Below are 16900 nucleotides of genomic sequence, written 5' to 3'. Positions count from 1 at the left end.
GTGTTTGCGTCATTTTATTTCCTTGCTTGTTTTGGGGGGTTTTTTGTTTTCCTTTTCTTGTATCTGTTCCTAAGAGAATATGGAGAATTGGAGTACATATTTTCATTGATTTCACATCACGAGTCTCAAAGGTTTAAGTGTAAACTGCTGCAGAGAGAAGAAAGAGGCACTCGGTGACACTTTCCTCCCTCTTCTAATGTCAGCATACGTAAGTTACTCCACAGCGTCTCATGTGTAATTAAGAGGAGAAACAATGGGACTTACTTCCTCTCACTTCTTCACTGCCACAATCCCATCCATCTCTTTTCTTTAGGTGGACGTAGGTTATTTTGTAGATTAGATGATCACACTAACATAAACTCTTAACTTCAAAAACAAATGTGCGTTTATCTCGGTTTGTTGCTTTCCTCCTCAAACTTATAGAAAGAGCTGCGTGAGCACAAGGGTGCTTTTATGTCTGTCAGATTTGTTTTTAATTACAGTGAAAAACTGATGTGAGTCATCCACATTTGTCTTTTCTAGGCATGTTTTTGGAATACATCATAGCTTTTAGGAAATTTGATATTAACTCTGGAACAGGCTGTGCTGGAAGTTATCCCTACTTACTATACAGTCTAAATTTTATTTGAATGTCTGAATCATTAACTGTAATTCTGAGTAATAAATGGCTGTAAGACTAGTTTCTGTTCATTTAAATTAATACTAAAACGTTTGTGCATTTCCATCACAGTGAGACCTTTGTGACAAAAAACATAATCATTCAAATCATCAACCAGTTGAATACGGACATTTTGAAACAACTAACAAATACAGTGAGCCTAAGGATAAAGCTTTCCTGTGCTTAGAGCCAGCGACAATATAGCAGCCTCGGTTATGATGAAAACTATGGAGACGAGTGAAAACGAGAAAAGTCCTGTTGTCAGGCGAATTTACAAATACGCTGGAAAATGATGTGAATACCTGACATTTGTTTGTTATATCAATCTGTTACACCTGCTTGTGTTTGCTAAGGCAAAATATGTCAAGTAAAGCTTCAGCTCATTCTGATTTATTCCAGTACCAGAGCACTTTATTTTCAGTTGCTCCCATAAGAGAAGACCCTGCAATACTTAATGCAATTAATGCAGATTATGAGAACCTGAGATTAATTTTCTTAACGATGGAAATGTGAATATTTTAAATTGAAGAAAAGTGAATCTTTGATTGTGTATGCTGCCAGTTAGACTTTTTAAAAAGAAATCAGTATTGGCCAAAATTCCTATCAGCATCCACAGGGCAACAATTACAACCTGTTAGGGTTGGGCGATATGTAAAAATTTTCCAATCGGCAATCGTCAGTCCAAGAATCGCCGATGGGTGATATATTCGCGCATGCGCAGACTTTTTGATGGGCGGAGCAATGTAATCATGCACGGACTGATTTGCACGTTTATGACACAGAAGAAGTCCAAACATGGACAAAGTAGTTGAAAAAAGCAAAACAAAAACGCTGTCAGCGTTAACGCGGCTTGAACGCGGTCATCACGATTAAAATTTTTAACGCTCTCAAACCATCTGGAGCGCAGAATGAACAAAATTTGGACAAACTGCCGAAATGCGTTGACAGAGACATTTCAGGGATTTTGCGCTTCACATGGGTTAATTGTTAATCGCATAAGTCATGACGACGGCGCTGACAGCACTAAAAAAATATAAAGTCGCCAATTTGGGGTTTCTTTGGCTTTAAACCAGATGAAAAAGGTCAACCTAAGGATGTAACCAAAGCGGTGTGCCACTTGTGCAGACGTATAGTGCGAGCAAAGTACTGAAACACGGCTAACTTGCAAGCGCATGTAGGTGTCCATCATCCGGCTAAGTTTGCTAGGCTGTCACCAGCTTCTGCAGCTCCATCAACAAGCATTTGGGAGCACTCTGAGGAGGCTGCATTTGCTCGCAGATGAAAGAGGGTGCTGTTAAAACAGCACTATTATTTTTTTTTCTCATGTTGACTGCTTCTATTAGCGCCTTCTATTAGACAAATATATCGTCGATAGTCGATATATTTGTCCAATCAGCTCGATATATTCGTCCGATCGAACCTTGCAGACAAGGTTCACTAAAGTCTTCACCCAAATTGTGTTCAAGGTCAAAATCAAATCTGTCATTTTATATATAATAACCTGCGAATTGTGATGGATTGTGAGCCAGATAAGCTGCTGCATCACTAACGTTCTGGTTAATACAAGCACACAGTTATACAAGAGTCATAATAGAGAAAAACATTTGTTAATTTTAGCTTATCATTTTTATCGGGGCATCTTATTCACCACACACACAGTATTTATTACATTTTGTACGCCCACCTCTAATTTAAATTTGCAAGCTGGGCTCCCGTAAAGTCTGGAGGGTGATTGTTCACCCCAGACTCACCATAGTGGACAGCACAGTGACTGACAAAGACAGATACACACGGGTAATAAATGGAGCTGACATTTGGGACCCAGTTGCATCGACCAAATGGGACCTAAATGCCAAGCCATCACTAACCCAGTGACATGGTGGCAAGGTCTGATTGTGTCTCTTTTTTCAAGTTTAAATATGCATGGATAAAATTAAAATCACATGACAATGATGGGGCACTTTCTTTTTGCTTTCTTAAAAAGCTTACTGATGCTTGAGGACTATGCTTCTTACAAAGGCAAGAAGAAGACGAGGGAGGGAGAAAACAGAGAGAGAGTAGCCTTAGTGTCTTTTTCGGGCACAAGGCCTTGCCATCTGACACCTGCCACTGAGTGGGCATGAATTCCCTCTCCGCTTGGCAGGAAGTTAAGGCCAGTCACAGGAACTCAAAGAAGCAGTATATGCAAATACTAACGGCCAAAGGAAATGAGTGCCCTTAGTGTCTGTGCCTAGGCCAGACGAAAATGGCACCTGCTTCCTTCACAGACCCCCATTTAAGGGACAACAGTAGCAAAAAGGCTTCATATGAACTCCCCTGTTAGATGTCTAGACGCTGAAACAGCTTTTGATTTTTTCATGAATGTCTGTCTGTTGTTTACATAACAAAACTCCAACTAAATATTTATACCAGCAAAACATGTCCATCTGTGAGTAGAGCTGTGCGTGCACTCTATCGAGAGCGGCATTGCATACATACATGAGGTCTTACAAAATGCAGACATATAAAATGCCAAATATACATGAGATTCGGGGATATTATTAGATGTGTTGAAGCCAGAGGAGCTCTGTTTCTGTTGGAAGGCCTGACAGGAGTAGAGACCAGCACACGAAGGAGGGGAGGGGGGCAGTTGAAAGTGAATATTGATGAAGCAGCTACAGAGATGCAGTATGCCTACACAACAAGACATTCATACGCACACGCCTACAGATGTTCACAAACTCCAAACATCACAAGAGTGCGCAGGTGACGCTCACTATGACTGATTCACCCTATCCGACATTAACCAGCAAACAGAGATTTCTTTCAGCCGCACACAAGCACGCGAAATGGGATGCTCTCGTGTCAGCTTTGAGTTAACGTCCGTTACATGGAGCACGCGTTAGAAAATCATTTGCAATGCCCGATGTGGCAAAACACAAATTCAAAGCAAAGCACCGATAATCACCATTTTTACAAAGTGATTATGCTGTGCACTGGACAGTATAAATGATCTTTTTTTTCATAGAGAATTTTGCACGCAGTGCAGTGTAATCACTATTCAAATACGAGAAAAGCATCTTGTAAAACATATGCATGATCAACTCAAATATGCATGACTTTCACACAGCTCTCAAGCTCGAAGTTCACAGACCAAAAATATACATGTGAATGAGCCTGACAGTACTTTGTCTCTAAAGTCTCTCTCTAACAGCACAGAGGATTACAGCTTTCTGAACTTAGAGTCCTGTGACGCTTTACCGCAAGAAATTCACCGCTTTCGGTTTCTCTTCCAAAAGTCTGCTTAGGAAACATTCCCTGACACATAAAATCAGTAACCAAAAAGCTAACAAAAGAATTGCGACTGATAGTACTCCACAATCTCGTCTCCTGCACGAGTGTGCCGCGGTTTCTTTATTGCATCTTTGCTGCGCCGTGCATCTGCAGCAAGCATCGACTGTAAAACAGGAGCTTACTGCGAATATCTTTCCGAAAAAGGCTGAAACGCACAGAGTACAAAGGCATCGCTGCGCAATGTGAAGACACACTTTGCACAGGAGTCTCTGCGCCGCTGGGGCATTCCTGAGAAATGCAAAGGTGCAGATTTTTTTTCCGCCTGGTCATCAGTTTGATAGCTCTCAGACTATCACAGACAATCCCTGCCGGAACCGCCTTAAACTAGACACAATCAATCCTCCTCTAACCAGACGCTCATCCCTTTTTTTCCTTGAGGCCTTTTATAAAGGAGCTACAGGAGTGACCTAAAACAGTGCCTGACTCAAATACACTGATAAATTTGAATTTTTCTGTAAATGAAAGATGAGTAAAAGAAGGAGGCCTGTGAGCAACTAAAAAAAAGGTCCAGTTAGCATAAAAAAATGAATGAAATTAAATATTTAAAGCAAAATAAATAAATAGATTTTTTCTAATAACAATGTACCATTCCCACATCTTTAATTGAAATGCCAATGATAAATCTACGTGATTATCCTTATCATAAAAACACACGGAGCTTAAGCCGATCCTCTTTTCTTTTTCTTTTTTTTGTCTTCACAGACTCACACTTCCAGGTCAGAAGGTAGGCTGTTTGGCCAGATGACTCACCATTGACTGTGAGGTGCACCCAGCTGCCGTTGTGGAAGGTGTCGTACTGCTGCTCCAGCATCAGGACCCTGCACTCATACCAGCCCTGGTCCTCGGAGCGCACTGGGTCAATCTGCAGGGAGGCCTTCCCATGCAGAGAGGCTCTACCTGCAGACAGCAGGGAGGGAAAAAAGCAGAATTAACCACTTCAGTACTTTAAATGTATCTTTAGAGATACCACCATACACACACCCAAGAGCTTTGCTGGTCACCAAAAAGATCCATCATAGCAGCTGGGGGTTAAGTGCTTTATTTTAGGGCAGTGGCTGTAAGAGTGTGAGTTTTATTTCTGCTCTGACAGTAGTCCACAGCTCACAGTCGTATAACGCTTCTAAGCATGTTCCAGATGTTCAAAAAATAATATATAAAGATAAACTAAAGATTCATATATTTTCCTTTTCCTTGTAAGGGCGTCGTAAACTCAAGCCTTTTGATCCGCAAAGTCAGGTATGACAAACTGATTCATTTTTGAGGTCTTTTTCAAACTGCTTACTCGTATTCAGGCACTACATCAGACTGGAGCCTTTCCAAGCACTAGATGGAAGGAAGGAAAACACTGGCTGCCAGTCTCTTGTAGAGCTAACACAGACAGACAGTCCCAAACACTTACTGTACAGTCATACTTACGGGCAATTTAGAGCCTTCAATCAACCTGACTTCTAAGTCTCTGAACTCTAAGGAAACACACACAGATATAAACAGCACGCAGAGTCGATTTGAGAGCAGAATGGTTTTGATATTATGAGGGAATATGGACATTTTCCGTCTTGACAGAATGTCAAGCCCATAGCCCGCTTTAAAGAGGAGATGGTTATTTTAGTTTAATGTATGAGCGCAAACAGCTGTAAACAGCTGACCTAGATTCAACTGAAGATTTCTTCAGTCCTCTTAATACACAATTAAAAGAATACAGCCGTAATTATAATCAAAAGAAAAATTCTGACCAGTAGGCTTTTCCCATATTATGGGACCGATACTGGTTCGCAGGCACTGCAGTGAGTGCAAACAGCAGAGTGTATGTGCTTAAAGTGGCAGAGACACAAAAAAGACCTTAAAAGATGCCTATGGGCCAGATTTATTAAGAATGATGCTGGTAAATCAGTTTATGCGCTAACGTCACTCACAAAAATCTCTGAGATCCCACAGCTTGCATGCAATCTTGTCAATACCCTTTCTTTCTAAATAATGACACAAATGATTTTTATGCCAAATGTCACTGTATAGCAATCAGACAAACTACTAAGTGGACAAGAAGTTTTATTTGTTGCTAATAGGTGTTTGTGGAAGTCTTTTCTCTAAGCTTATTTAAAAAGCCAAACTTCTGTTTCATAGGGTTACAACAGAATCCCTATGAGTGTCCCCAACACACACACACACACACACACACACACACACACACACACACACACACACACACACACATATATATATATATATATATATATATATATATATATATATATATATATATATATATAAATTCCCAAAATGTAAAACTAGTTCTTTAACTTATTAAATGTCACAACTTTTACGAGCATCCACATGGGCCGAAGTATTATGATTTATCCTTAGAACTGCCAGTCACACCTTTAGCTGAATTTTAATACAGCGTTTGGTGTCGCTGTGGGAAAAGACCAGCTTTCCACTTCACATAAATGATCTTTCTTACGAAACTTCTCCATCCCCAACTCTTTTTACTTCAAGGCTGAGGATAAATTGGAATTCTAAAAGGAGGAAATCACAAGGGATGAGAGACATTCAGGAAGCCAGGCATGGTGAAATCTTCAGCTGCTAAGCTGTCTGTCTTCAAGCCTCCAGCCCGCTGCTCACATGGCTGCATCTGACAGCCCGACAGACTAAAACATTCGAATCTCCTCTGTCTGACGAGTGTTTGGAAATGGAGCATTTTTCCTAACTTTGATGTGTAGATGTTCTGTAAGCACTGTTTCCTCTTACTTCAGACTAAATGTCAGGCAAATCTATCGACGCTGAGGGCGGGCTGAATTGCTCTACCGGTACAAAAATGCAATAGATAGATACCCAACCCTGTGATTGCTGCCGTGGCTGGGGTAGAAAACTGACGTTTTTTTTGTTAGTGGAAAATCAATACAGTACAGAGGAAGCGAGAGAAGCGCGGACTGCAGTCTTGCAGTAAAAAGGTAGATCGTCTTTAAAAAGTCAGGGCTATTTTTGAAGTGCTGAGTGGGGTGGGTGGTGGCATGAAGGGTAGGGATCAGTCTCAGCTTCTATTTGTCAAGGAGTGAGAGGGTGCTGCTGTAAACAGAGTTAACAGCACTGTATCCACGTCAGAATGGGCCTCCTGGGTATACACCACTTACACAGTACAGGGTTCTGTCTGCTGTGAAAACAGAGGGGCCAACACCTTGTTCAGATCACATCACAGGCTATGTCAGATAGGAAAGCTTTGAAAAGTAAATACTGAAGATCCAAAGTGACAAAGTTGGCAAACACATTGAGAAAAGACACATTTTAAGTCAGCTGAGTTTCACATGTGAGTAAAAAGAATATGGCTAAAGGAAAACGTTGTTGTAGTAAGAGTACAAAAAAATTTGAATTCAGTCTTTCCCCATTATAGAGTGAAACGGCACATCGTGGTTAATTCAGTAATCTAAAGCCTGGTGCACATTGCTTTTGGGTTTGTCGCCGATGGTTGGTCACCAGCAAACATCCCCGTGGTTTGCTAGTAGACTGGTTGTCTAGGTAACGCTCTTATGTATTTACTACCCAGTCATTTGTCAGTCCTGCACTCTCATTGGTGGTCAGTTTAAAAAATTGAATTCAGGGCTCCCTATTTCACATTGACTGCAGTTATTTCATCCATCATTGCTTGAAGTCACTGAATATCATTGACTTTACATGCGCTCTTACTGCTAGGCGCTTGCCGTGCATTCCTTTGAAGCTGATAGTTGTTTACTTGAGAATATTTCAGTCACCGGTTGAGAAAAGATTATCTCAGGTTACGCACACTTTCTGTCACCAGCGGTTATTTTATTGTATATTGCATAAATTTTTTACACAACATCTTTTTTCCCATTTGCATTTGAACATGCAAACAATGGCACACATAAATCCAAAGCACCAACTTCATCAAAATCATAAAAAAACATATTGGGACCTTCTGATTTTCATGTTTTACCTGCTTTAAACCTGGCTTTTTATTGCACTTTTGCAAAACTTTGGAAGTGTTTTAGCTAGTATAGTTTTTAATTCCCTGAATCAGCTTAATTAGAAACCTTTTTTTTGTAGATTGTTGAGGGTTGAGCCAGAGTCCATGTTGTACCTTATGACTATTTCTCTTCCATTGAAAGTTTTCATTTTGTGAACAGTGCTGGGCTTGGAAGCAAGGGAGGCCGCCTGGTTTAGTTTCATGCTAAAGCTACCACACAGTCCAGACTTGAAGGTACATCGCCTTGAAGCTGGAGAAGGTTCTATGCTCTGGTTGCCTCGGTAACCCACTAAAATATTTACTACAAGTTCAAACGTCAGTTAACAGTGCTGTCGTGCTTTTATTGGATGTTGCTTCAGTCGCTCACCAGGAAGCTGAGATAAATGTATCTTGGGTCACGCCCGCTTCAAATCACCAGCGGTTATTTTGCTCGCGGCTGCTTGAAGTCACCAAATGTCATTCATTTCCTGTGATCTCAGCTCGCCGGATCGCTTGCAGCATGGACGCAGGTTTTCTCTTCGGATCAAGCACACCTTGCTGCTTTTTAACGTGAATGTGTGGTTATTTTACTTTTATTGCTTTACCACATTAAAACCAGCGTATTGCATGGCTGTCAGAAATTTCGATTTTGCTACATTTTTTGAATTATGTCATGCTAAAATATCCACTATTGATGCATTACTACTAACAGGCTGCTCCTAACTCAGCCCTGAACAAGCAAAACCAAACTCTCTAAACAACTCCTCTTATTTTTAATATTAAGAAAAATGCAACACATTGCATCATCTCTGCATCCATCTGCAGATAACTGATTATTACATATCCGTATTATCCACATGCAAGCTGGGGCTAAACATGGTGGCAAAAGAGATATGATTCAGTTTTCCAACAGCTTGTCCCAAAGCGGCAGGATCTGACACTAAAATTTCACAAGCTGCACATCTGAATTATTGATTGTGTCTTTGCTACAGCAGGCACAAAAATAGATGTTTTTTAATGTTATAGTTTCCATATAGCTGCAGGTCAAACTGGCAAACAAAATGATCCAGGATAGCAGAGAGATCTGTATAATTTTGCATTTTGCATCGAGTTAAAGAGGCAAAAAAACACACACACACAGCTGCAATGAAAACATCTCGTCTTAGATTTGAATGACACATAGAAATGATTGTGCTATAGGTCTCTTAACAGTCTTTAAAACCGGATAATTAACAAGACTGATAGGCCTAGACAAACCGATGCATTGAACCCGAATGGATTCCTGGAATCAAAAGTGCAATCATCAGAGTGAAAATATGCGCGCAAGTAAGTACAGTATTCATGGATAATCTTCTCTGTTTTGGTAGCAGCTGTGTGATGGAATAATCACACATTTCCTCTATTCATCAACTTTATTCATACTGAGTGATAACGATTCATGGGAATAGCCCAGATGAGCTCTGAGACCACACGGGCCCATTAAGCGCCCAAAGGAGCATCTCATAAACTGCAGTCCAGTGTCATTATTACGCTGTCACCATGCACATGCAATCCCCAGAAACACTTTAATCTATGTAATGAGACTGGCTATATTCAAGTTGCATCTGTTCACTGGTAATTCCTCAACAGTGGACCTAATGCCACATGGCGAAGGCCCACTAGTCCAAGTGAGCACAGTGAAGTGTAGAAAAGTGCTGTTTGTTCACACAAAAAGCTGTTAGTCACGAGCCTAAACAGTGAAACGCTTCAGCAGCTGCAACGTCTACTGTAGCCACTGTATAATAAAAAGGGGCGCTTCCAAGACAGTGAGTCACTGCCATTAGGCTTCTTTGCCGTGAAGATCCTGCATTAAAAGCCCACCGGGAAGAATTCCAGTGATTGCTGTATTATTTACAGGCTTTACATGATTCATATAAATAAAAGAAGAAAACTCTTTCACGTCCACATTTAGGACACTCAAGCTGAGGAGGTAAATCCTCGGCTTCTTCGGGAAGTCACGTCTTCATTTATTTCACAGCCTATTACCAGGTCAGCCAGAAGCTTTGTGCTTCTAAAGAGGTGAGAAAAGGGAAGGGCTAAATCTGACCTCGTTCTGACAACTCACCATCTTATCACAGCCGCTGAGGCAACATCAGAAGAACCAATTTCCTGCTGTAAGCACTCAGCACAGAGCCTGCTGCAGACATACTGTCTTGACTTGTGTTACACTGTGATGAATGTGAGGTAAACACATTTTGTACCCTAACCTTAAAGCAGCTATAATCAATAATTTTATATTAACAGAGGATCAAATGTAAAAGTGGTTGCCCGACTCTGCGGTTCAATTTCGACTCTGCGGAGCTCTGCGACATCGTAGTTTTAATTTTACAGCGCACGGCTTTATTGTTTTTGTTCACTCTCACTGCTTTAGGACATCACTTTGGCCTCAACCGTCAGCTGAGTTTAGAAAAATCCCAGTGTTAAGTACTGTGCCGGCACCAGACAGCACACAGACACGGTTAAGACACAGGTAGTGATCATAGAAATGCATTTAACAGCCAGGTTATTCTTTCAGGAGCTGGTAGACCAAAAAACAAGCAAAGTAAAAACAGAATGATGCTCATGTTGCTCCCCGTCTGCACATCTGCTTAAATAAAAACAGACTTGCAATAAATCCCCCATTAAAAGGATGCAGCTTCACACATTAGGCACATTCATCTAAATCATTCTAAACTCCAGTTACATCTCTATAAAAGCAAAGATTGTTAGGGTTTACTAACATGAGATTACTTTTCTTTTTCTACATGTACATGTGGGGGCTTTTTTAATATACTTTACTGACTCTGTACTTTATGTGCTCTGTATATTTTATGAGTGTGTGGGAAGGCCTACATGTTCAATGCACTATTCAATTATTGTGAATGTTTTTTTCTGCTTTTCCTGCACAGCTCTGAACACCCAGTCGTTCTCGAGCCGCATAAAAGCCTCGGTGCGCGATGAGCCACTCGCCTGATGCTCAAACAGCAGAAGTACGATTCTGAGGGGAAAACACTGTGGATCAAGCTGAAATTGCAGGTCAATCTTCTCAATGAAATACGACTGAGAGGTACACATGTGCACAGCACATTTGCACTACAATCTGTTTGAAATGGTCCCGCTCTCAGCCAAAAGCTCATAATAAGGTCTGCAGCAGTGCAGGAAAATCTATATCCTGCGCAATCATAGAAATGTTTACCGAATGATTATAGTTATGCAGGACCCTTGGAGGTAAACATTGCAATGTTTCTGTACTAATATATCATTACTATAGCCATGAGCCACAAGATCGGGGGCTGACTTGACAGGTTGATCGAAGACGTCTTTACCGAAACAAGGTGAAACAACTAAAACGAGGAAAAAATGAGATGTTTTGTTATCTTTTTTTGTCTTTATAGAATTACTGTGGCGTGTGGGGGAAGATTTATTTCAATGCAGAATTAAAGGAGAGGAAATAAGCAGAATCCACCTATCAACAACTCTAAAGTTCATTAATGACCATCTGAGAGGGGACAGTTGGGTTTATATGAGCAAAAACCTGAAGTTCAAGATAGATACATCACAATCAAGTGTGGATTATATCTAGATGTCAATGAAAAGAGTCTTAGAGGTGCTAGTAGGTAAATATATCTTAACCTATATTAACTATGATTTTGGCACCATTCACTGTTTGGTATGCACTCGAATTCGGTTCATATTACATACAGATAAACATGTGTGCTCGTCCCGCGGGGTGTTCTTCAATTTGACCGCTGTATGTAGCGTGAAATTATGTTGTCAACATTGTTTCTGCTGCAGTGTCAACAATAAAAAGTCTCAGATTCAGCGTGCTTGGCAGTTGATAAGATTTTGATCCTCACTTATCCCAGGAGGCATCCAAGTCCACATTAATTCAGAGGTTTTAGACTAAATCCATCATGGATAAAACTTATTACTCACAATGTTTCTGTATTTGTCTGCTCTCTGTAGCTGCATTACTTTATTTTAGCCAGACCTACAGTTGTCTTACCAGTGTATTCTGGATCCACATGAGGAGGGTAGAAGCGGAAGTTGATGAAGAAGGGAATAGACACTCCAAACCTGAACCACTCCACCACATAGGGGGGCTGCTGGCCGTCCAGGGGAGGGGACACGTCACACCCCAGGATCACGCTCTCTCCAGCGCGCGCCGTCACAAACCGGGGCTCCTCTCTCACTCCGTGGGCACCTGGAAGGAGAGGGAAGACGTTTTGTGGGCAAACACGTCATTTTCATGTTCATCGCAGCACAGCTGGTGCGTGACATGCAGGAGAACAAGAAACAGGAAAATCTTCATGCGCTGAAATCCTGCAGACTAAGCAGGAAAATCCCATTTCATTCAAGACTAATTTACAAACAATAATTGGGGTGGCGATTCAACGCGATCGACTAAACTAATGGATTAAAAGTACATTTTATTCAAAGAGCGCTGTACTGTACAGTGAGGTGGTAGTGCACCGGTGACCGCGCACATGTGAAAACCCCTCATCCTATCGGCCTATCGTCATCTGTCACCTGCATCTGTTGGTTGAGTGTTTTGCGGCTGTGCCATACTGTACAATAAATGAGCTGCCAAGGGGTTCCATTGATCATAGCTGGCTGTTGCTCAGATGAGCTTTACTATGAGCACCACCAGGCTTGGCGTTTAGCCATGAATGTCCAGGCACGCTGCCGAGCGTTGACCTATCAGATGACTCAAAGGTCGGCATACCTGCCTCAGCAGAACGCTCACTCTGGGAATGGATTTTCTCCAGCTGCCACCCCTGCCTTTCATTGAGCTGGCTGTATCTCCACCGTCAGAGCAAGCATGACCACCCGCCCTCACCCAGGGGGAAAATCGCTTCAGGGATCAAGAGACATGCTGACGTTTCACTCCAGAGAAACACCAGCTGAATAACTTAACACTTTCATTAGCAGTAACGTTCGCATCATCAGGGATCATTTTTACTGAAGAACAAATATGTGACGACTTGGAGGTATTTTGGGCTCAAGCAGAGCTGCTGTTACACGCCGGGCGGGAGTGGGTGGCCATGCGTGTATGTTATGATGTTGGACCACCTTGTCACAATTGAAAATATGAACACATGCCTTTCACCTGTGCATTAAAAAAAACAAAAAACAAATCTCTTCGCCCAGTTCCTCTACCAAAAATATTTTTTTTAAAAATGAAGCTTTGACTCCACCCCTACAGGCCATATGCACCACTTAGTGATTGTGTTTACCAGCTTAATCTGCATTATCCTTTGACAGAGTTAATCCACTTTATTCGTTTCAGCCGGCACAGATTCTAGACTGAAACAGAGCAGATTTAATCAAATTACACTTTTTAAAGTGGAGATATGGTCTGCCAGTTACAGCCTTCAGTGCTGGAATCTGCTTTGCTACTGTGCCTCTTTAGTCACAAGGAAAAGCAGGCATACTGTGCAACACTAAGCTCTAATGAGCAGCATAAACCAACTGAAACAAGTGTGCATGACTGCCTATAACCATTCAAACATGGCCTATAACATAAAACTGGGGTGATGCAATTTTTAAAAACCTATAAAAGAAGTTATATAGGTAAGAAATAGCATAAGCACACCACTTTGTACCAGCTAGATCATGTTAGTAATAAAACATTATTCACTAAAATAAGTAAACTGTAGCATGTCAAAATGGACAAAGATTGCTAAGACTGAACACTGAAGGGAGCTAATGGTTGAAAAGTGCTTCTGTGGGCATAAAACCACCCTGCAAGTGATACAAGCCTTTTAATGAGCTTCTGTAGAAACCTGTCCAGTCCATATCAGCGCAACAAAATCAGAAATCTGCTATACTAATCCTTTCAGGCTCGCCAAAAGTCTGGAATTCACACCTGAACATGCTCCATTGCAGGCTCATTTATAACACTTTCACAACGATTATAATAACCCCCTCAACGCCCATCAGGTGATTGTGCTGGGGCATATCACACAACATTCAGCTGTTAAATTCTATTTAAAAAAGGATGAAAGAGTAATTCTAGTTCAGTGAATCCCAGAGTGCCTTAAAGCTCTCGGTTCAAAAAATGTAGAAAATAGACATACTGGCATTCTTGAAAACTGTTTGTCACCAAAACACTAAGAGCTGGACTGGTCCAGAAAATGCAGCCAAATACACTTTTTTTTAACCATATTTCTTGTACTGCTATAATTATTGGAGGGTGAATTATGATCATTATTTTCAGATCCATTTTTTTTTCCCTTGGACTCTACTAGAGCAGCTTGGTGTGATTCACTGTTTAAAATAATTTTACACATAAAACATTGTCCGAAAGAAGCTGCTTTAGCTACCTGATTGGCTGCCCCTCACAAGCAGAAGACTTTAACAATAGATTGGGGCTTTCTATACTCACAGCCAGAGCTGTGTGCCTTAGACAGCCGTACAAAACAAGTGGCCTCTCTATGGCATCATACAAACTCGAGAGTAGAATTAAATTGTGTGTGTCCACAGGTTGACCTTTTGGGATTAGTTGCACATGCACTGACTTGATAAATGTTTAATCCTGCACACACCATTGGAACAGTAAAGGTCCTTATAATCCATGTTAGTAGATGGATTGTGTTACCTCCAAACAAAGACAGGCTAGTAGTTTCCTTGTGTTCCCAATCTAAACGGGTTAGTGACAATAGTGGCTGGACTACCAGAAGGACACTAACTTATCCATGAGGTCAAAAAAAGCGCAGAACAACATCTGAAGAACTTCAGTCCTCACTTGCCTTAGCTAAGGTCTGTGTTCATGACTCAATAATAAGAAAGAGACTCTGCAAGTTACTCTGCAACCACTACTGATCAAAACCCCCCACAAAGGCTTATTAACATTTACCAGAAAACATCTTGATTTGATTTGATTTTCTCAAGACTCTGGGTAAAATATTCTGTGAACTGCTTAGACCTAAGTTTAACTTTTTGGAAAGTTTGAGCCTCCTTACATAAAACTAATACAATACCAACAGTCAAACATGATGGTGGTAGTGTGTTGGTGATGGCTTTGGTGTTTTAGGACCTGTATGACTTGATATAGTTTTGAAGGAATCGTGAATTCTACTCTTAAACAGAAAATTGTGAAGGAGAAGATTTGACCATCTTTTTGTGCCCTAAATTTCAGGTGGACCCTTGTTACGCAGAAGAACTGAAACACATCAGCAAGTTCAAAACTAAATGAAGCTTTCAGAGCGGCCTAATCAAAGCGGAGACTTTGGTGCTTTGGCATGCCCTTAAACAGGCCGTCCATGCTTAAAAACCCCTTAATATAGCTGAATTTTGCAGAGAGGAATGGGCCAAAATTCCTCTAGTGATGTTAAAGACTCATGCCAGTTATGAATGCTTGACTGCAATTCTTACTGCCAAGAGTGGCACAACCAGTTATTAGTGTGAAATTACGTTTTTCATAAAAGGCTAGGCAGGTTTGGATAACTTTTTTCCCTTAATCAATGTAATCGTTGTCTAAAAACTGCATTTTGTATTTACTCAGGTTATCTTTGTCTAATAGTAAATTTTCTTAGATGACGAACGATAAAAGTGTAACAAACCTAGCCAAAGACTTAACTTTGGGTGATCATAAAATAATATTTTGCTTTCTTTTTGGGGGGGTGAACGCAGTGAGTGTTTCGGGTGTAAAACAGTGTCCAGCATTTGTACTTCGAGGCTTTCAGAGGAAAAAAAACACAAGTTCCTATCCATAATGAAGCACAGTGGATACATTGTTTGGTTTGAGTAAGTAGAGTCACTTGACATAAAGCACACACTCAAACCCGGTGGAACAGCAGTGCATGCTGCTGAAATCCATTGTTTTCTCTGCAGACAGTTGAGGTTGCAGGAGTTTAGCAGCTCAGATTTCTAACTCACATTATTTTTGGATCTATGTGGCAGAGAGAGCATGCCTTGGACACAGAACAGGCTTTCAGGGCTTGAGATAATATATGGCAGGGCCAATAATTCTCAAGTTCTTTTATGAGATCCTCATGAGGGAACAATCAGCACAGGCTTGGTCACCACTTTCATTTCCTTAATGGAGACACAGCGACCCAATAGGGTTTATATAGGGGCTTATTCAGGGGAAATATTTATGCACTCAACAACTCATAAATGTGATACAAGGGTCCATGCTTAAGATCTTTCAAATAAAGAGTGCTGTAGATATAAAGGAATCAATGCAGTTAGGATGGTTGCAACTAGTTATTGCTTTGGCATTGTAAATGTCAGCTGAACCCAAGTTGTACAGTGAAACTATTCAAAGAGGTAGAAATCTGTTGAGTAAGATCTGCATAAATCAGACACCTAATAAATCCTGCAGACTATTATGTTTTACGTTTCTGTCCTCAGCCTGAAGTGGATTTACTGCTAAGATCATGAATTTCTGAAGGGTAACAATTCAGTTACCTGTCAAGATATATCCGCTATACGGGCAGTAGTTGAGGAACAAAAGCAAAATACAGAGGGAGTAAGTCGGAGTATGAACTAGATACTAGTTTTGACTTTGACTTTTCTATATCCTCAAATCATTTTGTCAATGAATCATTTGGGTAACAAAATGTTAGAAGATATTGAAATATGCCCGTTTGGACATTTCCAACATTTTTTTTTTTTCCCCAAACCTCAAGCCAACAGCAACAAAATCCAGTTGACTGAATCAACCTCTTTGTGTCTTGTAACCCCTTAAAGAGACAATTAACACCAAAATCAAACACAAGTTCTTCCTCTGGCCAGTAGTTCAACAACAAAAAAAGGATTCATTCATTTATTTTTCCAAATTTCACTCGCCAAAAAAGACAACATGCAGGTAGCTAACAATATAGCTCAGGTGAGTAGTTATGCCAATAATTGTAGCTTTTTTTCATAAGTACAAGACTCTCATTATTGGTAAATGCAAACATTTCCTCCTGCAGAGGGACACAGTCAGT

At 40.7% G+C, this 16900-nt stretch overlaps 1 protein-coding gene across 3 annotated transcripts in view; it reads right to left on the bottom strand.

The window, feature by feature from the left end:
* igsf9ba (immunoglobulin superfamily, member 9Ba) overlaps positions 1-16900 on the bottom strand; it is a 73865-nt gene that overhangs the window by 40857 nt on the left and 16108 nt on the right. For all 3 annotated transcript variants that reach the window (XM_086261863.1, XM_086261864.1, XM_086261865.1), the window contains exons 2-3: positions 11971-12168; positions 4742-4888 (exon numbers count right to left, since the gene is read on the bottom strand). In XM_086261863.1, the coding sequence (XP_086117989.1) occupies positions 4742-4888; positions 11971-12168 (345 nt within the window). The remainder of the gene's footprint in view (positions 1-4741; positions 4889-11970; positions 12169-16900) is intronic.

The sequence above is a fragment of the Aulonocara sp. 'chitande type north' Nkhata Bay genome, linkage group LG14, assembly GCF_057382095.1.
Source record: "Aulonocara sp. 'chitande type north' Nkhata Bay isolate Kocher_YH1m ecotype deep benthic linkage group LG14, A_spYH_male_GT1.1, whole genome shotgun sequence".
Lineage (NCBI taxonomy): Eukaryota > Metazoa > Chordata > Actinopteri > Cichliformes > Cichlidae > Aulonocara > Aulonocara sp. 'chitande type north' Nkhata Bay.
This window is presented reverse-complemented; position numbering and strand designations above follow the sequence as displayed.